The 27,251-nt window shown below is 48.6% G+C and overlaps 1 protein-coding gene across 2 annotated transcripts in view; it reads left to right on the top strand.

Annotated features, from left to right (window-relative positions):
- The first annotated feature begins 1,298 nt into the window (after nucleotides 1–1,298).
- The window catches only part of LOC130374577 (utrophin-like), a 69,616-nt gene continuing 43,663 nt past the window's right edge, over nucleotides 1,299–27,251 (top strand). For both annotated transcript variants that reach the window (XM_056581413.1, XM_056581412.1), the window contains exons 1-10: nucleotides 1,299–1,813; nucleotides 4,208–4,380; nucleotides 6,974–7,130; nucleotides 14,171–14,300; nucleotides 16,057–16,325; nucleotides 17,142–17,288; nucleotides 19,982–20,060; nucleotides 22,483–22,543; nucleotides 26,696–26,757; nucleotides 27,173–27,247. In XM_056581413.1, the coding sequence (XP_056437388.1) occupies nucleotides 1,763–1,813; nucleotides 4,208–4,380; nucleotides 6,974–7,130; nucleotides 14,171–14,300; nucleotides 16,057–16,325; nucleotides 17,142–17,288; nucleotides 19,982–20,060; nucleotides 22,483–22,543; nucleotides 26,696–26,757; nucleotides 27,173–27,247 (1,204 nt within the window). In that variant the 5' untranslated portion in view covers nucleotides 1,299–1,762. The remainder of the gene's footprint in view (nucleotides 1,814–4,207; nucleotides 4,381–6,973; nucleotides 7,131–14,170; nucleotides 14,301–16,056; nucleotides 16,326–17,141; nucleotides 17,289–19,981; nucleotides 20,061–22,482; nucleotides 22,544–26,695; nucleotides 26,758–27,172; nucleotides 27,248–27,251) is intronic.

The following is a 27,251-nucleotide window of genomic DNA, read 5'->3' as shown; positions in this document are numbered from 1 at the left end:
CCACCTCTTGCCCCTAACCCACCAACCCCCCCAGCCCTCCCTCTTTCTCTCTCAAGGCGGCAGGAAGTGGGTGTGTGTGTGTGTGTGTGTCAACATAGTTTAGAGAGTGAGTGAAGGCCGAGAGAGGTAGAGAGGAAGGGAGAGCGAGAGGGAGGGGGGACACTGCTGAGCGGTGGAGGGGTCCTGCGGGTTGGAGGGGTTGCAAAGGGTGGATTCTGATTAAATAATAAACAGCTGTGTGAACGAGTGAAGCCAGTGAGTGGAGAGCAGCGGAGGAGGGAAGAGGGAGCCCGGAGGTCTCGGTGGCGACCCGTCGTTCCCCCGAGAGGAAGAAAGAGGAGAAATAGACCAAAGAGACGGAAAGACACTGAAACCAGTTCCCTTTGACTCAGCCTGACGGGGAAGAGAAGGGAAGACGATTACACTTTCACCTCCTCCGTTTGCTCTCTTACCTCCGCGTGGAACGGAGTAGCTGAAGCAGAGGCCTTGGGACCCACAGAGGTCCTGACAGGCCCTGAGGCCCCCAAGACCATAGAAGAAGAAGAGGAAGAGTTCTCCAGGGAACTCGTTTGGAAGCGTGGACCCCAAACCAGAACATCTGAAGGGTGGGCCGGTTTCACAAAGTGTGCACAAAGGCCCTGTTGTGGCGATGATTAGGAGGGTGTGAGAGAAGGAGGCTGGGGTTGGAACGAGGAGTTCCTTGGGTGGGGCCTGGGCCGGTAAGGTTAGTGAAAGGCCAGAGACTGTAGCTGCTCTGTCTCACTCGGAGCTGTGTGGGGCCGGCTTTACCTCCAAGGAGCGCGAGGACTCGCCATGTGGCTTGCCCTGCGCTGCTGTTTAACCTCTTAAACTGAAGTGGGTCAGTGTTCGTGCCTCGGGATTCCTGCTTTTCATAAGTAATTTAGAACAAATGCGTTTGCTCACGAACCCAAAGTTGGACCATAACGGAGAAAGTTAAGGCAGCTCGTTCATGCCCTGAGGGGGGGGAACTAAAGTGTGTGGGGGGGGAACTAAAGAGAGATAGGGGCTGAAGTGAGTTCAGAGAGGAAAGGCTTTTCCTCTGGCCCCACCACCGGTTTACATCAACCAGTCCTCCCTAAGGACCTGGAGCCGTTATCTCCCTCGCCGGACCTCCGCCCAAGACCCCAGCGATTCCACGCCCAGCCTCACTGACTTCGTTGCTGGCCTTGGAGGAGCACCACCACCTGGGCTCTCTCTCTCTCTCTCTCTCTCTCTCTCTCTCTCTCTCTCTCTCTCCTTCTCTGACCCAGCTGTGAGGCATGACCACGGGCTAACGGCTCCTCTCCGCCCTGGCAACCGCTTCTGCCGCCGGCGCCGCTGCTGCTGCTGCTACTGCTACCGCCGTGGGTCTGAAGAGGATGTTTCTGTCATGTGGCCGGATCAGGCGAGCACACACCAGCGTGCACCCGCAACAGCGCTGCCAAGGGCTTTCTGAGGGCTGCGCGGCGCCTTACCGAGGATCATTACCTGGATCGCTGTCGTCCGTCGCGCCCCAAACCCTTCCAGGCGCCCCTCTCCGCTCCGCAGGTCCCCCTGACCCAGGAGGCTCGCAGCCTGCCTGCAGAGGATCAACAGAGCGATCGAGCCCGGAGCCGGACTGTCCGGGTCAGGACCCGGACCACTGGAGGACCCCGCCGTCCCGCTCCCCGACCCCTCGGTGCCCCCCGACCGGCGAGCCCTCGGAGGAGGGGATGTGGTGATCGCCGTTGGGCGTGGGCGGGGCCGAAGCGTGTGTTGCAACATGATAGGCTTGAACTTGGGCCTGCAAGAGGTGCTGCAGAAGTTTGAACAGGTAGATCCGACCACGGAAATGCCCAATGGGAGTCTGGGATTGTATCTAGTGCGCACCCATGCACACACAAACACCCACATAACATAGCTGTAAAAGGAGGAGTGAATGTGTGTTTCTGTGTGTATGTGGTCCCTTGTGGGATTTTGCCGTCATTGAAAAGGTGACTTATCGGAGAAAGAAACTTAACCTTTCAATAGTTGCAAGCATTGTGATGCTGCAAAAATATTTTTTCTTTAGCCCATGTCACACTATAATTGAGTGAAGAAAAATGTTGTGGAGGAACCTCGCAGAGAGGCGGAAGCTTCTGAAAGGGTTAACATTCATAGCGCTGAAGGTCGCGTTGCTTATTGCCATTGTATAGTGCATATAGGATTCATTTGAATTCCTGTCGCTACCTACTCGACTCTAACCTTGTTACCCTTCTTGCTCTCTGTGCTTGTTTCTGTGTGTGTGCATGTGTGTTTATGGCTGTGATATGCTAGTTCCGGTCTCTCTGCCTTTTGCGTCTCCAGTAGAATATACAGAAATTAGGGTAATTGTTTGTTTGTGTCTCTAAGCTGTCCTGAATTCCTCAATGTTCTGGTGGGGCCGCTTTGTATTTTTCTGACATGATTTGGTTAGCCCGTTGACGTGCGTCCCGGTGTGTGTCTGAGTGAGGGAGACAGTCAGTGATTCATGTCTCCAGACGTCACCTTCCCATTTGTCACAATGAATCAGAGCTGAGTTCGGGTTAAAGGAAGACATGACGTTAGTAGTCAGATGTCTGCTTATATGCCAAACTATACCAGACGCATGCTAGTTTGTGTGCTTGTGCACATGCTAGCATTGTAAAAGGGTCTGAGCAGCCACTACTACCTGTCGTGTGTGTGTGTGGTAAGATTTTTTTTTTTTACGCACTCGCTCGGCCTCTCAGTGCTCACTCTCTGGCTATATATCGATCCCTCCCCCCCCACCCATCCTGTGTGTCTCTGGCTTGTTTGACCTTTGCGTACCATTTGATTTGTTTGGAGTGGTCAGCATGTGACTGCTGGTCTACTTGATCCCCCGTTTAGCTCAGCCTCAGATAGCCACTGGCGACTGGTTCTTTTGCCAAGCACAGCACTCGAACACTGGTGCTTACACTGAACACATAGCCCATCTGCCAACTGCTGTGTGCCCTAACTGATGCCTCAATCAGGGCCGGCTAGAGGTATAACTCATGTAGGCGGTAACTTAGGGCGAGCTGGGCGATGGTCGCCCTCAAAGGAAAATCGATGTTCCTTTGTTAATAAATAATATTACGATTTAGATTTGCTGGGCACCCTTCCTAATTTTATGCCTTTAGGGAATAAATGAACAAAAAAAAAAAAAATGACACTTTGAACCCTTTTCTCCCAATTTTTCATCTGCACTGGCCAGGTGCGGTTGTACATGCACTTGTGTTTTTATAGATATATAGATATATGGCCGACTGCGACAACAAAGCCCTTTTCATAAAGAGGGAGACAATGTGAGCCACTGTTATTTTGTAATGAAAACTGACTTTGCGTTTCTTAAAACATTGTTTTTGTAACATTTTCCGATAATCAAGTACAATCACTGATTGCCTCTAATTAGTCCAACAATAACTGGCTGAATGCCAGAGCCTCAAACACTTTTTCTTAATTAATTTGGACCGTGAGACTTCCTTGTGCAGACACTTTGGCTAGCCCACTATCTTCAGATATTTTCTAGGGTTTTTGAGGAGAGTCAGGTGTCAAAATAGCTTCAAGCAAGCCTCAGCACAGCAGCATTGAGAGAAAGAGAGTTTTTGTGTTCTAAAAATAAACCGTTTGACTGAATTCTCTGTTGCGTCAGTCCTCCCCTTGTATCACACACACACACACACACACACACACACACACACACACACACACACACACACACACACACACACACACACACACACACACACACACACACACACACACACACACACAGACAGTTTTTTCCATCACCTTCGCCACTGGTGGTACCTGGGACAGAGTTGTTATGGCGACAGATGCTATAGGGGTGATTTCCGTCTGATAAGAGACGGTGCCGGGAAAAAATTGAAGGTCCAGAATCTCGATCCATCTTACTTTGTTTTGTTTGGTGTCTTTTTGGATAAAGGCCAGAAAGGACATTGCACTAGTATCACTACTTTACACACGGGGCGAAAAAAATATAGAAGCGTGAAGAATAGCAGAGGCCCTCAAGGCATATCCGGGTCTGCCACTGCATCAACGACTCTTCCAGAAAATAAGGGCTAAACGTCTCTCCTCAGAATCCCATCGACCTTGACCGAATGTTGCCCCCCAAAGAAATTCCCCAATTTCCCATTTGGGATTAGTAAAGTAATATCTTTTAAAAAAACGGTGTCTCGTCTGTTTTCAGGACATCCAGGCTGAGATCGATGCCCACAACGACATCTACCGCAGCGTGGAGGGGAACAAGTCCAAGATGGTCAAGGCCCTGGGCAGCTCGGAGGAGGCGGTGTTCCTCCAGCACCGCCTGGACGACATGAACCACCGCTGGAGCGACCTCAAGACCAAGTCGGCCAACATCCGGTCAGTAGCACCCAGCCACCGCACCAGACCACCCAGTCACTGCTCCACATCACACAACTGATGGTCAGTAGCAGCACCTAGTCACTTCACCACCCCACCCTGGGTCACAAGCAGCACCCTCGTCCAAGGGATGTGATTAAGGTTTGTTGATGGTCGCCCATGTGTCATTCTGCAGGCTGGGTTTTTATTATGTGAACACAAGAATGGCTTTTAAAGTCACTAACTGACTTTTGCCTTACCTGAGAGGTACGAGTTGCTCCACATCTCCATACGACCTACTCCACCGGAAACATCGCAGCCTTGCGTCCGAATTACAGGAATATAAAGGAGATAAAGAAAAAAAGAGTGCTCTGCTAAATGTGGTTTTCAATTGTTCTTACGGTTCATGTTTAGTCATTGCCGATGTTCCAAACAAACTCCCCTCAAGCTCCAATGACCTCCAATTATCCTCCAAATTGAGTCTTTCTTTAACTGTCCTTGTGTATACAATGCCTTATATAATGTCGTACAGCTCCTTTAATATCTCTACCTCAACTGCACCTTGTCCGTGATTGCAAATTTACAGTAGGGAGAAAATATGAAATAAACGAGAGGTGCACAGTCTGAGGAGGGACACAGGGTTGTAGTTATGTCCCCATATAACTAGTCTCCTCGGGCCAAATATACTAATCTAGGATTGATTGAAATTCAGAATGTACTTTCCTCAAAAACACGTTTATATATAGGGAGTCGCGTCCACAAGCGTAGAAATAAACTTGTATTAGCATGTTGCTTAGCGTCTGTTGTGCTTCAGACGGACTCAGTGAAGCAGCTCTCATTGATTAGAGTCTGAGCGTTTCCTCACGGCTGAGTAAGGCGACTCATTGCCTGATCTAGCCAGGGCGTTAAGAACGCACGTATCTACACACAGTGATACAGTAGGGGGTTGTAGGCAGAAAGTGGGTTTGAAAACCTCCAAAAAACACAAAGAATAAGAATAAACTTTTAATTTGTTCATGTTGATCGCAAGAACCCAAGCCTATACGTTGGAGTAGTGTAGCTCGTTCCCCCCCCCTCCCCAAGGTTACTCCTTAGTATGTCATAACACTCAGTGGTTACCGTAGTCCCTGTAGCGGTGGCTGTGCTCTTCCCGGGGAGACGGCCTCCAGACATCTACAGTAACCTACAGTGGCCTGATGCCTCCCTGGCAGGGGACTGACAAGATAAAGGATGGCAGAGTCGGGGGAGACAAGGCTGGCTCACATAACTTCCAAGGGACCGGGGCCACCTCGTCTGGCTTAAACGAAAAGAGAAAATGATTTGTCTTTGTGTGTGTGTGTGTGTGTGTGTGTGTGTCAGTGTGTCAGTGTGTATGTGTGTGTCTGTCTTTTTCTGTGTATGTGTATCTGTCAAGCTTTTGTGTGTGTGTATGTCTGTCTGTCTGTCTGTCTGTCTGTGTGTGTGTGTGTGTGTGTGTGTGTGTGTGTGTGTGTGTGTGTGTGTGTGTGTGTGTGTGTGTGTGTGCGCGGTGTCAGAAAGGCGAGAGGCTGACAGGATTGGGATGTTTGTAGCAGATAGCAATGGAAATTGACAAATCAATTCAGCGGAGTGGTGCTGGATGACTGTAGAGCGGCTGAATATTAAACACAGGAGGGCAGACGTCCTGCGGTCTGGCTGCCACCCCCGTCTGTGTTTGTGAGGAGATAAAGGGCACGGTTTCTGACACAGTGGGTCGATCACCGGCGCCATGGATATACATTTGAACAAATCCTCGGCTCCTGCTATTTATAGCGAGGAAATACTTTGATCCTTTCTGTAATGGATCCAGCTCAAATATGAGTTAGCGTTGATGCATATTTCGTCTCGCTATTTGATAGCAGTTTATGGATAGAAAGGGCTTATTTGTGTGTGTGTGTGTGTGTGTGTGTGTTTGTGTGTGCGCATGGTCTATATTTGTGTTGTGTGAGGCGAGTTGATTGCCTCTGGCCCATTACCCTCTAATTACATTGCATGTTTAATTAACACAAACACGGAGTGCAGCAATTGAGGCTCTCTGCGTACAATGTTCACATGCATCATCCCCAAAAGAGAGCATCAACACAAACAGGAGCAGAGTGCTTATGACGGCACCTCCTCCTTGCGCACAACCACAACTCACGCCGCCGCCGCCCCCTGGGACCATACCATGTTATAAAACACAGACGCGGACGGAGACCAGTTAGAGCTGTTTGACCTTTCCAATGGCACTGGGACAAGGCACATGCTAACTCATTGGGGAATGCTGAGAGTTAAGTCGGTGTGAGTGAGTGTATGTGGGTGTTTCGGTAATGTTTTTTTGAGAGAGATCACCGACTTGAAGGCTACAGTCTGATTTGTTTCACTCTACGCTCCAATTAGTCAGCTGTAATGGGATTCAATGTAAAAGGAAGGACTACACATACAGGAACCATGCCAATAGGAAAGTTGGCAAAGAGCACTAACATTGTGGATCGTTTTTGTTTTTGCTTTGCACTGATGAAGACTGGGAAGTTTGCAATTGCCGGTATCTTCACTCTCAAGACCTCCCTCCTCCCTTCCTGACCTCCTCTGACCTCTGACCTCTGACCCCTCACAGGGCCCACCTGGAGGCCAGTGCCGAGCGGTGGTCCCGCCTGCTGGGCCTGCTGGAGGAGCTGTGGCGCTGGATCTGTGCCAAGGACGAGGACCTGGCCAAGCAGATGCCCATCGGGGGGGACGTGCCCACCCTGCTGCAGCAGCAGAACCACTGCACGGTACGTGCCCATGCCTGGGCTGTCCTCTGATTGGTTGGGTCATTTGCTTTCAGGGATTTGTACATTTTCTGTAGTTTTTATATAGACTACATTTCTACGTTTCCAGTTATTTTATATAATATTCAAGCTCTATTCAAAGTCTATTTTTGGTGTCATTCTTACTTTTTCAGGAAAGGCATTCGAAAACCCTTCCAAGAGTTATAGAAATATATTTCAACCGTCCTATTTTTTTTTTTAAATATTCCATCGTTAAAAAGTGCTTCTATCTGTCGATATAAGAGGAACACTCTTCGCCTCAGCGCCGATATATTCATGAGGATTGACACTTTAAGCTACCCCTGTGCAACACCGAACATCATGCCCACGCGCTCACCCATCAGCGGGAAACCACCAGCTGCCACTCGTGATGGATGTCGAGACTACCACCACGCAGTTGTCAGCATGACCGGAGTCAATAACACAGGGGTGGTATCCCTGTTCCCACCCGCCATTTTATATTACGCCTTCCTTCGCCTCAAATCATAGCGGTCTCTGGCACCAATGCTCTCGGCTTCTACCTACCTTTCAGTCACTTGAATCCTTTGCAGTGAATCCACCGGTACGAACCGGTTCTCGATCCCCACCCCTAGTGCTTGTGCACTTATACTCGGATGAGCTGCTGGCTATGCGCTCAGCCTTTTAGTTGTAGGCCCTGGAAAAGGCAATGCCAGCGCTGGAAAGGCTTGTCGGGGCATGCATTCATGTATTGATGTTTGCTTTTGAGGACGGGAGTGGTGTGGCGCGTGTCATTTTTCCAAATTCAAAAATCCACACGATGGATCTCTAGTGATTGCTGAAACTCCATCCTCAGAGGTGTAGGGGCCTGGAGGGGGTGACGGGGATGGTGTGTCCTTGGTGTGTTCATGTCCACCTCCCCTGATGGGAGTGGAAGGAAGGCGGCCTCAGCCTAGCCGGTCAGACAGGCTCCATTAGGAGAGGCAATGTGAAGCCACCCACGAGATAATGGGGCCCCTTCCGGTGCATTCTCCCCAGCCTCCCTCCGCTCCTCACCCCTGGTCCTGTCTCTTAGCCGGGGTTCTGTTCCCTTGGGCTGTCGCAGCTGCCGCTGTCCGCTGTCTGTCTGTCTGTCTGTCTGTCTGTCTGTCTGTCTGTCTGTCTGTCTGTCTGTCTGTCTGTCTGTCTGTCTGTCTGTCTGTCTGTCTGTCTGTCTGTCTGTCTGTCTGTCTGTCTGTCTGTCTGTCTGTCTCTTATATATGTATGTGTGTATATATATATATATGTTCCTCTTCCTCGCCCCATGAAAGCAGAGACATGGTGAATTATTGGAAAGGTTTTCAGCCTCTTTTATTCACCATTTGGATCTTGAAGCATCTATGCATTACAACTCTTTCTCTGCATAGGCAGGAAATGACCCTGAGATCGACGAGGGCCAAAGCAGAACCACTAGCTGTGATAACAGCTAGTGGTTCTGAGGTACATAGGCAATGGATCTGAACTATACCAGAAATGTTTGTATTCTATGAAAACCACTAGCTGTAAGCAAGGCTAGCAGGTCACCTTTCCAAAGTCTTTGGAGAGGTGAGAGTGCTAGGCTAAGCCACATACCTCGGCAGAGGGGAGATGGGGTTGGTCTGTGTGTGAGCATCAAGGCAGCAGTGACAAAGTGGCAATCTGAACAATATGGTGGCAGACAGGAAGTAGTCAATGGAGGATGACGCAGGGAGTGGGAGATGAAAAGTGGTTGGGATGTTGATGGATTAAGCTAGAGGGGAGTTACTTCCGGCCGCAGAATAAACTAGAAATATATTTTAGAAAAGTTATTTTAACTTTCTCTCTCAATTTGAATAGCATTTATGCACTTTTGCTGAAAGTATTCAATAGTTTAATACACAAAAGTTGCTTTCCTTTGATGAGCTTTGTTCGTCCGAGGTTACATTTAACCTGTCTGATCCCCTTGCCCTCACGCACAAAATCTGCGATTCCGTCCGCTGATATGGTCACAGTGTCTTTTATTAATCGCAACATTCAATTATCCAATGAAAGGCCAGTGCCAGCGCCCAAACGGAATAAACCAATCCATCATCAGCTGTATTCAATTAACCGCCTTTAGGATGAGACGATAGGACAGGGGACAGGGTGCTCGTGGGCACTGTAATGACTATTTTATCTTTCGGCATCTGTTGCCATTTTGTCTACGATGGCAGCCAACCAAGTGGTCATGGTGGAATGAGAGGGCCAACCCATTACTTAGAAAATGATGAGCATCCAGAAAAGTACGGTAACTGTTTTTGGATTCTGCATCTCAGTATTATAGCATAAAACTAGTTACTGACTGCTGATCTTTGCCATAGGCTCTGCTCGACCAAGCTAACCATGCGCTACCTGTTGAGGCAATCTACATGCTAAGCTCACATAATCACCTTGCAAAGAGAGCTGCAACTGTTTTTTTCCTGGACTTCAGGGAGCTTATTTTTGAGTTTATTCATATTTTGAAAAAGCCTCAAGCCTTGGCTGGTTTGGCTCAAAAGAAGTTAGGATAAAAACAATTAGCTTTTATTGCACCTCACAAATGGTACCTAATAGGCTTCTTGTAGTACACCAACCTGATCCCAATGCCTGCCACAAGAACATGTTGATTTAAAACTGACAATCATCAAGCTTTTTTTTTAACCTTCGTTCTCACAGGTATTTGCGAAACATTCTTAACACTATTATATAGAGCCCTTTTATTATAAACATCCTTTGGTATTTATAAAGAGTGATTTTTGATAGTGTTATGCATTTTCCTTTGAAGGATACTGTTTAAACGCCAAAATTGAAGTTTTGCGATGCTATCTTCGGCACTTATCCTCCCGACAGCACAACGCGTGCCGAGATAAGACTCCTTGCTCTGCTACCAGGAGCCACACACACACACTCACACTCACACTCACACTCACACTCGAGTCGTGTCTAGTCAACAAGATCAGCTGCCTACCACGAGTAACAAACAAGCAGGTTCTTAAGGTGGAGTAGGTGGAATAATAAGCATTTGGATTTGCTCCATAATCCCATCTTGTCTCATTGCGGGCCTGCAGAGTCCCTCAGGAAAAGATCCATAGGTCTTCTCATGTGGGCTGGTTAAAAGGAGCTTTTGAGGAGATGTGTAGAATGAGGGTGGAAAGATCAAGTGAGCAATCTCCCTTGGTCTGTTACCACAGCCCAGGCTCAATCCCTCTCAGGAAAACTGATTGGTTTGAAAAAAAGAATGGAAGGGTTTACTTTTCTCTTAAAGCTATACACATATTTTGTGATATCATTTTTGATATTTTCTGCCTTGCCCCCCATTTCGACAGGGAAGGCCCCATGTGTCCTGGGATTGCCTTAATCGTCCTGAAAGATATTTTTTTTGTAAGATGTTTCTGGAACGGTTGCTGGACTCTGAAGTGTTCATCTAGCATGCAGAGTGGGGGACATGTAGGGACTTCTATCTGTACTCTGGTCATTTAGTAGACACTTTTTCCTGACGAAGCGACTTACAGTTAATATGGATACATAGGATTTAGGAGCAGCGGGCAGCGATTAGGCCTCTTGCGCACATTGGGGATCAAAACCAGAACCTTCCGATCGTTACCCAAACCACTGGACTATCCTGTTCCTAAGTCATGAGCACCGGCCTCATTCAGCATCTCTAAGGGACATGGCCGACATCTGCGTGTCACTCACAAAGATGTTTGACTCCCAGCCGTAATGTTCTGGGTTCGATCCCCAACGCCCACATGCCTACTCTGAGGTATCCTAGAACGGGGAGAAATAAATCAGATGGGTTGCGAACGCTAAACGGAAAATAAACGTTTGTGACTCACACAATTTAAACAACGTGCTCGTGTTCAGCTGGCTGAAATTGAGCTAATGGAGTTGAATGGCGCGCTACGCAGGTGAAATCTACATTTTGAGTGTGGTGAAAAGGTTCAATGTGTGACATGATTGTAGCTTCCATTCCATTACCTGAGGGCAAAGTGTCCGTCTATCGAGCGCCACTATTATGGTTCTGGAAATGGAATATATTTGCAGTCGCACGGTGCTTAATGTTTCAGTAGAGTCCAAGTTATAATTACTCTAGCCATTGCTAAAGCCGCGCTAATGGTTTCTGCATCCTCGCCATTTCCTTGAATGATTGTACGAAGAGATCCTTCATGGGAATGTGTAAATAATAATAAATAATTTACCGTGCTGAATTGCAAATTGCATCTACATATTTATTTAGTTTCTTGCCTTTTGACATATTCACGCTTGATCGTGAATCCGAATTAAGCATAATTTTAACCGCAACAGAGTTCTTCTGTTCAGACAAAATACTGCAAAATTGGATCCTGCTACATGAATGTATCTCGACCATCACCTCCCTCTCTCGTTATAGTCTTTCCTTAGCACCCCTTCTCATCCTGCCAACGTCCTATATTCCGTAATTCATTGTCCTCCTATATTAGATAATTCATAGCCCTCCTATATTCACTCCCTCAGTGTCCATTTCTTCTAGTCCCTTGACTGCTACCTGCCTGTTACATTTCCTCTAAATTAGTTTTGTAGGGGAGGAAATCACTGAATCGAAGCACACCATTCGTTAGCCAGGGTGATTTAATTCCTGCTTGGTGGGAGAGTCAATCAAGTGTGCCAGGGGGAATTGTGGGAAAGAAATGGTTGTGGCGGTTGGCCTAAGAGTAATCTTTGCCAGAATGACACCTCGGGAGCGATTCTGTTTTTGTCTTGTTTTCAACTCCAACAGAGAATACTTTCCTTTTTTTAAAGTCATGAACACCATATTAGCTTCTACTCTCTCAATTACCTCGGGGTAAGGCATACTCCTCTCATGACATAACGCCTGCAATAGGATTCTTCAATGTGCATTCATTGGTGATAGATAGGGCCAGTCTGCTGATAGAGATGATAACGTTTTTCCCTTGTTTTGGATATTGCTTTGTCAAATCCTTAGTCAAAAAGCTCCTGATTCATTCTCCTTGTCTTTGTCCTTGTTCTTCTTGTCACGTTCTTATTCTTCAGGCTCCGGGGGAATCTGAACTGACGCGCACAGCTCATAGGAGGCAGGAGAAAGGAAATTACGTTAGGAGAAGAACAGATAAGCAATGAAATGCATGACCTTCTCTCTGCCTACTCTCTAAAGAATGACAAAAAGAGAATCGGAATCAGTGTCGTGCTTTTTACCTTTCTCTTTTTCCTTCTGCCAAATCAACTCATTACCCCGGGAGGCTGTTCCTGCCTCCTCGTCCCGGTTCTCTTTCCCCGAGACAAGCAAGCAATCATCACCTGAACGTACTATGAAATGGATACATTTTCATGTCGGAGAGGCGAGACATGGCAACCAATTATAGCACCCTGCTGCCCTGGTCTACTTTTTAGGTAGGCAGTCGGTTTACCACCCAGTCACTGTCGTCCAGGAAACCCTGAATGTCAAAGAGGCACACCCCCCCCCCCCCCCCCCCCCCCTCCCTCTCCAACTTAACCTAAAGTACGCTTTCACTTTGAAATACATCACATCCCTGGATTGAGATACACTCTGAAGCCTTCAAGGTGAAACACATGTTTGGAAACCCATGTCTCGTCGAGGCCTCAAATAACTTTGATTGGCTCTCAAGCGCTTTCCTTGAACGTCTACGTGTGAGCAATTGTTCTCCGAACTCGTACTGCCAAACCTAATAGTCTGTCGGCTCATTGCCCGGGACCCAATAACAGAGTCCCGCAGGAGAGAAAGAAGGAATATAATAACAAGCATCCAAACGGTCGCACTTTGTAGAAACCTTAGGCACTGATCGATTCCGGGCGATGCCGCGGCACGCACGGGGAGTGAAACAATCACAATTCCGGTGCTGCTCACAGAACCCCACGTCTGTCCAAAATGCCTTTTAATAGAACCCGGCCGATCAAGCCACGGCCGGGCCGCGTCTCCTGGACTACATCATCTCATGGTGAAGCAATAACACACTCGGGTGGGCGCCAGACTGCCCCCGTCTACCTCCCCCCCCCCCCCCTTCCGTCTGCCCCCCCCCCCCCCCCGCGTTGACATGGTGCTGTTCATATTAAAAGGGGAATAATTAGGAGTGCCACACACCCAGAGAGAGAGCCGCACGACCAATCGTGCTTGGCAGATGTGGACTGGCACACAGCGGAGGATTCAATATCAGGGGGAGGCTGACATTGACCCTGCATGTCTTCAATGGTCACACACTGTGCGCGTGTGTGGAGGGCTTTATTCTCTTTAAGACGTCAAGGAGTGCGCCGTGTGTGCGCGTGTGACTGAGTGAGCGTGTGTGATCGTGTGAAAGAGTTGGGTCCTTTCTGCCAGCAGAGTGTGGATGCTAGTTGATTGAAAACAAGTTGTTGCTGCTACTGTGTTAGATGGCCTGCAATTGAACCTGAAGCTTATGAATTACTACTAGACGTCTCAATGATGGTTAGCCGGGAGAGAGTCCTCCGGAGCTTTATTTTGACCCTGAGGAAACGGTTTACTTTACTGTTCATCTTCGCCCACCCCTCTTTGACTTTCTCTTGCCTTTTTCCTCTTTGCGTGTCAGTCCCTCTCAACCTCTCACTCTCTCTCCGTTTCTCTTTCTCCTTTTTTTGACTTTCACTCTTACCTCTCGACTCGAGGTCGAGGGTTTTGTTGACAATATTCACAAGCCCAACAACAACACACATGCTCTTATCGCCAGCAAATGAATCAAAAGTACCCTTTTTAATATACCTTGAAAGGTTGCCTTATTGGCTTTTCGATAGCAGGGCTTTTTTGAAACAATACGCAGGCATCGATAATGTCAGGAGAAAACCAAACGTCCAAACAAATGTACTCACTGGGGCCGATGTAAACAATCTATTATTTGTTCCACTCGATTCGCTCTCTCCGTCCTTGTTCTATGTGGTCCCGTATTCAACCCCCTCCTTTGACGGACTCAGACTGACGTCAGTCTACTAGCCGGGGGCTTGACTCCTGAGTCGTAGTCTAAGGCCTGCATTGAGTCTATCTGTGTTGCCTTGTTTCTCTGCAGGCGCTGCTGTCCGAGCTGAAGGAGCGAGAGCACCTGGTGATCACCACCCTGGACCAGGCGCGCTCGTTCCTGGCCGACCAGCCCATCGAGGGGCCCGCCGAGCCCCGCAGGAACCTGCAGCCCAAGACAGGTGAGGATGGGAACGCGCCGGGCCGGGCCGCGATGGACACTGACGAGACAATCTGTGCCGTTTTTGGAGACATTTGAAGGACCGCTACAGAACGCTTTTTTTTACTGTAGAAACACTATCAATATTCTTCTGGACAATTTCTTTGCTTTCCACATAACAGAAAAGCAAAAATATCAGGCAACTATTTCAAGGATATAGGCTTTCCGAACAGACAGTTGGCACTCAAATCAATGGAGCACAATTTTCTAAACATAATTGTTTCCACGGTAGTTAGGCCGCGAAGAAAGAATTAAAACACCCCTGCCATTTGACATGAAAACACTATTCAAATTAGCACCCGAGCATTCCACCCTGAAGGCTTCTCCAAACCTCCGAGCCAATATTGAAAGTGGATTCAGCGGCCCGACAGAAAGCATCTTGTTTCTAAACAGGCAGCCACTCATTCGGCATTCCCTCTCTGGACCTCGGTGCCAGCTGCAGGGGACTTCTGGGTAGATTCAACTCATTTCCTGTCAAACAGCAGCCCCCTTCTGTGTAAATAATTAAAACCCCGCCCAAGGGGGCAACTGTGTACAGGGGGTGTGGTGGTGGTGGTGGTGGTGGTGGTCTTCCAACCACTGGGGCCGACAGACAGACAGACAGACAGACAGACTGACTGACTGACTTGGTGTATGTGATCTTTGATGCGTCATATCACCGCGTCGTCTCGTTGTGAGAATTGATAAGAGGGAGATTGGGGGCGCTGATCGCGTATCAGAGCAGGTGTGTTTAGGCCCTCCGTTCGCTCGCCCACCGCCGCTGCCCTCAGACGAACACGACACACGCTGTTTCTTTATCTAATCTCCTCATTCTCCTGCATACCTCTCAATATTGGCTTATCAAAGAGGGGGACGCTATCTTGTCTTCACACATTCCCCGACGTGTTTTCTTGTTTTGCATGAGAAACGGCAGTTGAAAAGGGATCGGTGGCAAATGAGACTGGAAGGCTCCTTTAATCACAGTCCTGCAGACAGTGATATAAATTCAGGACCGGGAAGCCCTCGCGTCCACCCACGTTCCTCCAGCGTTCGTTTCTACTTCAAACCCCTGACCTTGGAAACGTTTTTCTGCTTTTACCCCAACCTGTTTGTTTATTCGCCAATCCATTCTCTATTTGCATTATTCTCTCTGGTCACCTACCACAATGAACTTATTCATGCACTCTGAATTAAAAACACCTGAATGCTTTACGGCAATTATCAGGTCCTCATCGCATCACTTCATATCTCTCTCTCGCTCTCTCTCTCGCTCTCTCTCTCGCTCTCGCTCTCGCTCGCTCTCTCCCACTATAGCTCTTGCATTCTCCCTCTAACTCTCTCTCTCTCTCTCTCTCTCTCTCTCTCTCTCTCTCTCTCTCTCTCTCTCTCTCCCCCTCTCTCTGTCCCAATCAAAGGCCATGCACCATTTCATTTGGGTAAAAAAAAAGATTAATTAAAAATACCTGCCTCCGTGCTTCCAGCTTTGTATCACAGCTTGAGCTATAGCCCAGCCAGTAACCTTGGTGTTATCTCCTGACATGGGGGTCGATCCATGGCCACTGTGCTGTAGCCGCCTGCTCCCTCTGGGGGTGAACCCCCCCATCCACATATCAACCCCCGAAGCGATCAATAAAACAGCAGCCAATTCTCCTCTCTCTCCTCTGCTGCATTGACATTAACTCATGATTCTCCTCGTGCTAAATCGCTGACCTGCATGTCCCCCCCCCCCCCCCAACCAGACCTCACCCCCGAGGAGAAGGCCCGCGGCGTGGCCCGGGCCATCCGCAAGCAGACGGGCGAGGTGCGGGAGCGCTGGGAGCGGCTGACGGGCCACGTGGGCGGCTGGCAGAGCCAGGTGGAGCGTGCCCTGGAGCGGCTGCAGGAGCTGCAGAGCTCCATGGACCAGCTGGACCTGCGGCTGACCCGCGCCGAGGAGGCCAAGGAGGGCTGGCAGCCTGTGGGGGACCTGCTCATCGACTCCCTGCAGGACCACATCGAGAGGACCACCGTAAGGGGGGGGGGCGCTCTTGATCCGAAACCGCCACACGTTTGACCCAATTCAGAATATTTATATTTTTTCTTGTAAGAGCCACCTGTCTTCAGTCACCAGGTGTGATGTTGATGGATTGGCCAATTTCAACCCGTTTCCAAACCCTGCCCTGGGGGGACATCACATCAGTACAGGGAGCGTCCTCCCTGATGTTTGATTGATAGATCCAACCACCTACCTCTTAGTTGATTCGTTTTAGTTATGCTATGGAGACCCAAAAAAAGTATACAATATCAGTATCAGTGGTAGAAGCATGCTTAAACATGCTTATATATCTAAATCGAATGGTATAAGCAATTTATTTTGTTTCCATATATTCACCGACATATCTTTTGTTCGACCATGGAAGCATTACCGGCTGACATCCTTTGAATTCATCTCTGAGGAGAAATTGTCCACATAGACGCTGAACATAGCATAGATGGGAATGCTAATTGGAGCCCTTATTACCGGCCTCAGCGTTTCACCAATCACCTCAACTATGATGGTACGTCCTGTCCACTCGGGGCTGGTTCATCATCGCTCAGGCTGGTAGTAACCAAACACAACCCCCCGACGGCAGAGATGGTTGGAACCATCTAACGATCTCCCTTCGCCCCAAAGATTCCCATTAACATTTATTCAGTCATTTAGCAGATGCTGCGCTCCCCTCGCCACTTCCCAGCCGTTTGTCTAATAAAACGGATGACATTTCCGTCAAGTGTCTATAACTGAAACTAATGGAGTGGGTAATCACCATGACAACCGGCTGTTCCCCCCGCCCCCCCCATCAAGGCCTTCCAGGAGGAGGTGGCCCCTTTGAGGCAGGACGTGCACGTGGTCAACGAGCTGTCAGCTGACCTCACCCCGCTGGACGTGCAGCTGTCCTCCACCGCCTCCCGCCAGCTCGACCAGCTCAACATGCGCTGGAAGCTCCTACAGGTACACCTCCATACCTCCCTACTGCCTCTACAGGTGCTCCACGCTCCACCGTACTGCCACCAGTATGGTGGAAATATCGTGGAAAGATTGGACGGTTAAATAGGTGAGGGAATAAACACTGCAGTGCATGTTATTCTTGTGGATTTGTACTTTTCCTCTCCTTACTTCCCAGCCCAGTCTGTAGTGGTTTAGATGAGTGTCCTTTAATATTTGATCGTATCTCTCGCTTGTTTTATTAAACCTGGGTTATCTCTTGCTATCTCACTCTCCATTTATTTCCATCTCTCTCTCCCCCTCCTCTCCCCTCCTCGCTGTGTCTTTGTACCGGCTGACGCTGTCTCTCGCTCTGTGCGTACGGCATATTGATCCGTCCGTGCAGCAGAGTGTTTGTGTGTGATTTAGGCAGTGCATTGCCCCTCAGGATGCTGTGTGTGGAAGCCCCCCCCCCCCCCCCCCCCACCGTCCTCCCTGCCAGTGTTCAAAGCGGCGAGCCCCACTGAAACTTCTTTTTGCAAAACTGTTAGTTTTAACTCTAGACCTCTTTCAACTAAGGTAATGCTCTTACAGTACAGTATTTTTAGACGTTATTCTGCGTTCTACTTCCATCATGCAGTGTAGTGGATGATAGGCCAGGTAAGCGGTGTTTGCCATCTCCCTCAAGGATGCCATTGTCCATAGACAGACATGGACAATAACAAGAGGCAAAGCTTCAACAAAGTAGTAATTACACTACTCGAGCTTCATTTCTAGTGTGTTGCTGCTCTGGCCAGGCTGGGCTGGGCCACATCCTGCGGGGGGGGGGGGGGGGGTTGGGGGTGGGGGTGTGTGTGTGTGTGTGTGTGTGTGTGTGTGTGTGTGTGTGTGTGTGTGTGTGTGTGTGTGTGTGTGTGTGTGTGTGTGTGTGTGTGTGTGTGTTGTGGCCCGTGGCAATGCAGATGCCCAGGACAGGCTAGGGGCGCTGGCAGCGGTCTGAAGGGCATGGAGCAAAAGGACAGACAGACAGATGACAGCCTCCCGACACTGGAAGGAGGCCATTGAGTCCCGGCGTGGGGAGGCCAGTTTGTGTTTAATATCCTGTCGCGGGGTCGCGGCCGGCGGCCCGGCACCGAAGAGCGCCTCCGGGCCGTAAGACGGCGGGCAACTCTAGGCGTGGGAGTCGAGCAGCTTGTCAGATATAAAAGACTACCAAACGACAGAGCTTTAATGAGTTTAAAGAGGAAAAAGCTGAGGCGAGGTTTTGATTTTCCTGGTTCAGTGACAGCCCCACATGAAGGAGTAGAGGTCGCACCCTGGATATCTCTCCCAAGGTGTTGAGTCCCCCCATCGTTAACGCCTCCATCCCTCCGTGGATCTGGGTCGTATATCTCGGTTAGCCGTCCAGGGTCGCTGTGTGTGTGTGTGTGTGTGTGTGTGTGTGTGTGTGTGTGTGTGTGTGTGTGTGTGTGTGTGTGTGTGTGTGTGTGTGTGTGTGTGTGTGTGTGTGTTTCTATTACATTGACCACCATCGCTGTCAATAACATCACGGCTTGCCTGATGGAACACAATAACCACAAAGTCACGTTACAGATAAATACGCTGCTTGGAAAACGGCACACGCTCGGACAATTAGCCTGTGTTTGTGTGTGTGTCTGTGCGTTCTTTTGTCTGTAAGTCTAAGTCATCCGGCAAAGCAATACTACGCGTGCCGAGTTATTGCCATGTCTCATTATTTTGTTGCCTTTTATTGTCCTTTTCACATTTTATTTATTTTCTGTTGTCAGTTGAGGAGCACCACTTATGTCTGTGACTATGTTGTGACTGTTAGATCCAGCTTTTATATCTGAATGTGCCCCTCCTGATCTACAGTAATTAGAATAGGAAAGGTCTCGGTAGAAGTCCGGGGCAGAAGCGATGTGTATAATGAAGTAGCCTTGGACCAATTCCATCTATCGTTAGCTTCTGTTGACTCTTGTGTTCATTAATAATGTTTCCTTTGGAGCTGGGAGTAAAGCGCTAGTTCTCGGCAGTAATTTAACATAGAGGCTAAAGTTGCAGAGATGTGTACGGTGTGATTTTGAATACACAACTCTATTCAGGTTCTCTGCTTCGGGGACCTAGCTCTCTATTGACATAATTGTTTATTGACTATTTTTCCACTAAGTTGTTGAACCTTGATTAGTTCTGCATGATAAACTATTGCATATTGATTATGAAGGCATAATTACTACACATCATTTATAATTACAGTTGTGCTTATAATTACAGTTTACTTTGTTGCTGTATTAGTGGTGCTCTATTTAAGTGTGTGTGTGTGTGTTCTAATCTTAATCACCCTTGAATATCCAGACATTCAACCGACTATCCCAAATTTTATGTTGAAGAGAAAATTCAACCCCAATGTCAATCCAACCTTGTCTGCTGTCCTATTACAATCTTTGCAGGGAGCTTATACAAGAACATCTAGAAGTAATGGCCGTACAGGTATGGGTTAAGCTTATTGCTGAAGGATGAGCCAACAGGTGGATTGCGGACATTTGGGTTTAACCACAGAATCTTTGGGTTGGGGGTCAAACGTTCTAACCACTTGACTAATCCTGCCCAGAAAAACGGGGGTGATATCGACTATGGATCTTGCTGACCGAGTCCTATCCTGTTCTGTGTCCTCTCCCCCTCCTCCCCTCCCCTCCCCTCTCTTGAACTCCTCCTCTCCTCAGGTGGCAGTGGAGGAGAGACTGAAGCTCCTTCAGGAAGCGCATCGAGATTTCGGACCCTCCTCCCAACACTTCCTGTCCAGTGAGTACATCAGACCGTCATGTAGACACACCAACCAACACCCAGACACACACACAAACACACTCCCAGACACACAAGCACACACATGGTACCTCATTCAACAGTCGGTCGTCGTAACCGGCTTAGTGCGAGACGACGTGTGACCAAATCTTGGTATATTCCTGTCTTTCTTTATTCTTTCTTCCACCAATCTTATTGGTTCTTATGCTTCTTCTTCTGCTATGTATGATTCGCGCCACAAACAGTTGGCGAAACCTGTAAGTTGGAGGAATAGCATGTGGATGTGGAAGCACACACACACACACACACACAGGCTTGCGTGCACGCCAACACACATGGGCTCATTGCAGACGAGGCTATTTGAATAATGCATGGCTTAATTACACCGCTTCATCGAGCACCTCCACTTCCTCTTCCCTGAGAGTGGTCGTTAATACTGGGCCAGAGATACAGCGGGAGAGTTAGGGAGACGTATAGAGAGAGAGAGAAGATAAACGCAGCAACGAGAACATTTACCAAAATGGCACTTTTTCCCTGCTGCTTCCTCCTCTAATGTGAGTGATCATTTAACCATTAGGGTTTTGTTTTACTGGCGGGGGAGAGAGGGGTACACAGGTCATGGGGACAAAATGACCTCAGTTGAGGTGCTAGACAGGTGAGCGGTGGGTAATCCTGCATCGTCCCGGCTACCTGGGTGCTAGCAGCATGGCTGCCCCCCCCACCCCCAGACACACTGGTCTATTTTTTAAGTTCATCTGGGGTGTTTTTTATCTCCCCAACGCCCCCCAAAGCGCCAGCCGACAAGCAGCTTAATATCCCGCCCCGGGGATCAACATGGAGCGAGCCAGGTCTTATCACTCCCATCTGCCAATCAGTCTCTCTTGGTCTCTTTGTGTTGCCCTCTCTCTCCTACTCTTCCCGTTTTCCTCTATCTCTCCATCTCTCTCTGTTTTTCCGCTCTCTCCGTCTCCTCCCGTTTCTATCGCTCCCCATCTCTTCCCGTTTTCCATCTCTTTTCGTTTCTCCGTCTCGATCCGTCTGTCTGTTTCACTCTCTACCTAGTGGCTCTGTTTCCCTGTCCTTTTCGCTGTCTCTCTTTCCATTTCTCTGGCCCGGTCTATAGACTACTGTCCCTTTATCTCCCTCTATGTATATATCTCTCCATCTCTTTCTTCCTTCCCCTGTCTGTCTCTATCCATAGTTTTTGTAACTCTCCCATTCCCCTCTACATCCCTCTCTTTCTTGATCTCTCTGTTTCTGTCGGTCTCTCTTCCTCTCTTTCCATCTTTCTGTATTTGTGTGGGTCCTATGCTTCCTCCTCTATCTTTCTCTAGCTCTCATCCCTCCCTATTCCGTCTCTCTCTTCCCCTCTCTTTCCATCTTTCCATATTGCGTGGGTTCTTAGCTTCTTCCTCTATCTTTCTCCAGCTCTCCATCCCTCTGTTTCTCTCTCTTCCTCTTTTCCTCTCTTTCTGTATTTCCGGGGGGTTCTTAGCTTCTTCCTCTGTCTTTCTCCAGCTCTCTCTGTTTCCCTCCCTCTCTTCCTCTCTGTCCGCCGTGCCGTATGTGCGTGGGGCAGCATAAGCCGGGGGGGGGGGGGGAGGGGGGCGCGGGGGCCGCACGGAGCCGGCTTAGAGAAGCTCCTCGCCACACATTGTCTTTGTGAACGTCACGCAGCATTTCAGCTTGGCTGCCTCTCTCCCTCCCCATCCATCACCAGGCGGTGTCTCGTCCCTGCTCGCCGTCTGTCTCTCCGAGGCTGGTGTCTCTCTGAGCTGCTGCCCTTGCTTATCTTGTTCTCTTATAATGAAACCTACAGCGCAGCGCTGTGTCGTGCCAGTGATGCAACCCCTGGTGCTTTTGCTTCTTCCTTCTGAATCACTCCTCATTGGTCTCTCTGTCTCGCTCTCGCTCTTGCTTTCTCTCACTCTCGTTCTCCCTCTCTCTGTCTCTGTCTCTGTCTCTGTCTCTTTCTCCACCTCTCTCGCTCTCGCTCTCTGCCTCGCCCTCCCTCACTCCCTCTCTCTCTTTCTCTCGCTCCCCTTCATCTCTTTTGGTCCTTTTTGTCTCCCATGAGAAGTGAGCGCTTGTTATTGTGAGTGTTATTATTACGTTATCTGTGTTATAAATTTCTAACACTAGTATAAACAGTGCAATATTAATTAAACACCTGCGTCGGGTGGTCACAGTGGGGGTCCGTTATAACGATCCACCTTGACGTAGTGCTCGTAGGGCTGTTGGGCTGCCCTCTCTTCATTTTGAGTCTTGCTCTAACCCAATGTCAGGGTCGGTTACGTCAAGCATGTTACGTTTTGCTCCGATGCTGAAGTCAATGATGTTCTGGTTTTCTCTAATGCGTTTCTCACGTCACTTTCCCTTCCTCCCCATGCATCATCTTCTCCATCACCGTCCACCCCTGCAGCATCGGTAGAGCTGCCCTGGCAACGAGCAGTGTCTCAAAACAAGGTCCCCTATTACATCAAGTAAGGAGCCATGTCATGAATGTCTTTCTTTGCGATATTTGTGTGTGTAAATGTGTTTTTTATGTGACTGTGTTATGCTGTCTCGTGTGTGTGTGTCTCTGTGTCTGTTTGTGTCTGGGTGCAGTCTGTTGTGAATATTCAGTTCAACAAATGTGAGATAAAGCGTAGAGCTTGTTTTATCACAGTTATGCTAATATCACTTTCTTCTCCGGTGCCCATCGACCTGCCCAAATGTGATTCCGGAACGTGTGCTTACTCTCCTGGGGTATCTCTTTCTCTACAACGTAAAACGTTTATTAGAGCGTTTATTTTTTGTTGTTTTTTCCACTTTGTAAATCACATCCTTTACGGGGGCCGGAATCTGTCCGTGTGTGACCATAAAATCCCTTTCATTTATAAACCCCACGCTCACTCAATTGGGAATATTACCTCTGGTATATTTTATGTATGCCTTTGATATATGTCATTTAGCTTTTTTATATATACTATACCATTTTTATTCCTCCCCCCTAAATTATTATTTTTTTAAACGTATATGATTACCGAACTGCCATTCAGCAAAACACTTCAGCCCCCACAGTTCACTTCAGTGTGTGAAGCTTAGCGGCTATGCTTAAGCAGCGCTACTTGGTAGCGAACGTGGCACGGTGGAAAGGCTAGCTCACCCGCATGACATGTTTACTCTGTTTATGTGGGCCGTGGGCTACGGATTAGCTCACAGCTAATCCAAAGTATTGTTAGCTTGACAATTCGCACCCTACCTCAAAAATGGGACCTCATGTGCAAGGAGAAAATAAATAGGGGGGGGGGGGGGGGAGACAAGTGCAATTATACCACATGACTACGAAAGTCATTTTGAAAGATTACCCCCCTATTTACAGTGATTGTCCTTATCCTTTTTTCTCAAAAATGTCGACCATGTACACAAGTCACATAACAGTCACGTGTCTCAAGGGACTAGATAACGCGTGTGTGAGGCCGTTTGTGATGAGCAGCGGAGGCTTAGGAGCCCTATCTAGACGTTTCTCACTATGCCCCCTTTAAAGAGAAAATCCGCAGATAGGCTTAGAGGAAGATGGGATTTGGAATGGGAAAGGCAAGCGGGTGACGTAATGAAGAAGAAGAAGAAGAAGAATAGGAAAGAAGAGCGAGGAAGGAGAGGAAAGGATGACACCTGCGCTGTGTTTGGGCTTGCGGCGGACGAGTGGAGAGGATCTGAGGAGCGAGGCACATGCATACGCAGGCATGCGTCAGCTGCAAGGACATTGCTCACAACATAAACAACAGCAGCCTGCGATCTAGATGTGCCCAAACTATAAACCTCCGGTCCAAATGCACACATCCATACAAATGCACGTGTACACACGCACACACACACACGCACACGCACAATCACACTCTCTCACACACTCGCATGCACGCATGCACGTGTGTGTGTGTGCGCTAGGATACCTGTGCTTTGTCTGCACTCTGGCTGGACCTTGCAGGCGTCCTAGCTCAGGCTGCTGCAGCACACCCGGGGCTGATGTCCAGTCCATAATTAGCTGCTGCACTCTGACGCAAATTCGGATGACTTATTTTTCATGTACCCAATATGGGACGTTTTTCTCAGAGCGAGCGGCTTTTGAATGTGTGTTGTAGGATTGAGTTTTGTGATAGGTTGGCGGAAGGATCGATAGAAGAATCCTACACTGCGGTAGCCCATGGTCCCATCCAGCTAGGTAATAGGTGGCAGAGGAAAATGACATTGTATTATTGTTATGTTTTGGAGCAAAGGCCTACAAAATGGCCAATGAAAAGGACACCGCCTGTCAGGGTGTCACAAACAAACGCAACAAAACGTTGCCGTGCTCTCGGTTAACCTTGGAAGACAAGAGGTGTGTTTTTCAGTGTTATCAGATAGTCCCAGCTGCTGATTCATGTTCACCCAGACCCAAACAGCCCCGTAAAAAGAACATGAACATTTTTTATTTTATTTCCCCCCCCCAGAGCCATTGCTCTACTGGCCTCATCATTTTTGTCTCTCCTCCCCCAGCCATCCCAAGGTAGCCATCGCGAAGCACAGTTAAATATCTTCATGTTTACGCTGAGATTCCCCTTAAGAAACATATCTAAGCCAACTATCTCTTGCACGCGCGCACACACGCGCACACACGCGCACTCACTCACTCACTCACTCACTCACTCACTCACTCACTCACTCACTCACTCACTCACTCACTCACTCACTCACTCACTCACTCACTCACTCACTCACTCACTCACTCACTCACTCACTCACTCACTCACTCACTCACTCACTCACTCACTCACTCACTCACTCACTCACTCACTCACTCACTCACAACGATTAGTGCTATGTTGCCCCCTGAAGAAAGAGCAGCATCTCTGCGAGACCCTCAGCGTCCCGGTGTACAGTTAAACCCTGGCCCCCAGTCCTCTGAACAGCGCCTCCACGGCTCCTCTCGTCTGTATTTCACACCGAGCCCTCTCTTTTCTTCTCTAAATCGTCTTGAAGACAGAGAGAGGGTAGACAAAGGAAGAGAGAGAACGAGGTTTGGCACCGGCGGTTCTTTCATTAAGGAGTAAAATGTCAGCCTCTTGGCACGGTAAATATACGCCGCCGCCACCGCCTCGAATGCAGATGATTCCTGGATAATGGGCGCCCGCCAAACAAAGCTCTTCAAAAAAGTGTTCTCAAGTCCTCCGCTCTTTATCTCCCTTACCCTTGAAAGTTCTGCTTGTGTCTTGAGAGAAGGACTTTAGTAGCTCAGCTGGGCTGGGCCACCACTGTCTCCCCGGTTACTCTGAAGAGAATGGTGTGTGTGTGTGTGTGTGTGTGTGTGTGTGTGTGTGTGTGTGTGTGTGTGTGTGTGTGTGTGTGTGTGTGTGTGTGTGTGTGTGTGTGTGTGTGTGTGTGAGAGAGAGAGCGCGTGTCTCAGTCTGCGTCTGTGTATAAATAATCTGCAGACGGTCATGGCCGCATTACATCGTCTTTGATGTTGTTAGCCGGGCCCTCACAGCTGCGTTACGACACGCTTTGATTCACGCGTCCCATGGCGGAGTAAGTCATCGCCCCCTCCTCAGTAATCCCCCCTCGCCTTACGCTTTGCTTCAGAAAACACAAACCCACCCCCACATTTTGGGGGACGGACGGAGTGGGTAGATGAATCCTACCTTGAGGTAGCTCATGGTCCAATCCACGGACAGAGTGGGTCGGTGGCCATTGGGTTTGTGGGTGACTCTCTTCCACCTGGTTCCTCTCTTGTACGCTGGTGGCACACCCGGTGTGTGTGGGTGTGTGCGAGGAAGACATTGAGATGATGAAGGTGGGGGGGGAATTAGAATCTATAAAATCCACCAGGGGAAGGTTGGGTGAGCAAGAGTTAAGTGGACTCGCGCCCGCAGCAGAAACGGAGCAGTACATCAAGATGTCCCGTCATCTATTTGGCATAAACACCCCGCCACTGAATAAAATCAACAAACGACCGGCAAGAGATAGGAGTCAAACGAAGGGAAGGAGGAGACGGGGAGTGTCGACACGCTCGGGTTTGTTCTATTCTGGGCCTTGTGTTTTATGACGGTTCTCTTATTTTCAATATTTGATGTTTTCCCAGGCTTTGTTTGTGAGTGCGTGCCGAACACACGCTGAGGAATTGGTTTGAGGGGGAGGGAGTCAGCTCTTAGACGTCTCTATGGCGGCCTGATGCGGCTCTTCAACCGTTTCCCCGCCGTTGAGCCTGGCTGTGCATGCTGTGGTTCTTGTAGTGATCTGACAAGTGTGTGTGTGTGTGTGTTTGTGTCTGTAAATGTGTGCGTTTGAGTCTTTATTCTATGTGTATGTGTGTGTGTGTTGATGCCTTCTCTTGACTGTCAAATTCACATAAATAAATATAGATATAGATAAATATTATATAAGAAAAATGCTGAAGGGGTAGTTGACAGCAATATAGAAAACTTGAGTTTATTGATGATTCATATTTTAAATATCTGTTGCTCTCTTCTGTATATTAACATGCTCTTGGTGTGTGTTGGTATCACTCATAAATGTCAGAAAAAAGTGGGGCTTTTACGTTTGAATACAGTAGGTGTGTGTGTTTGCGCACAGCTTAACATCTGCCTCTGCTTGGTTTTGTGCTTTTTTTAATCCAGCCATCAGACACAGACCACCTGCTGGGACCACCCGAAGATGACAGAACTGTACCATTCACTAGGTAGACACACACACACACACACACACACACACACACACACACACACACACACACACACACACACACACACACACACACAGTAATGAGGGGAGGGTAGATTGTGTCTTAATAGGCCACGGTTCCTATGAGAGGGGCAAACTAACCCAATTACACAGCCCAGACCAGGGGGGGCTCCTCCCACCTCTTGGAAGTCAGCCTGTGTTTGCGTGATGCACACAGAGAGCACCCAGGGATCCCCTCCTGCTGGGCCCAATGAGCTGGATCTTTAGCTAACCTGAATCTCCATCTGCTGTTCTCTCTCTCTCTCTCTCTCTCTCTCTCTTTCTCTCTTTCTTTCTTTCTTTCTTTCTTTCTTTCTTTCTTTCTTTCTTTCTTTCTTTCTTTCTTTCTTTCTTTCTTTCTTTCTTTCTTTCAGCTGACCTGAACAACGTGAGGTTCTCTGCTTACCGGACGGCCATGAAGATCCGTAGGCTCCAGAAGGCCCTGTGCTGTAA

The sequence above is a fragment of the Gadus chalcogrammus genome, chromosome 21, assembly GCF_026213295.1.
Source record: "Gadus chalcogrammus isolate NIFS_2021 chromosome 21, NIFS_Gcha_1.0, whole genome shotgun sequence".
Taxonomy (NCBI): domain Eukaryota; kingdom Metazoa; phylum Chordata; class Actinopteri; order Gadiformes; family Gadidae; genus Gadus; species Gadus chalcogrammus.
This window is presented reverse-complemented; position numbering and strand designations above follow the sequence as displayed.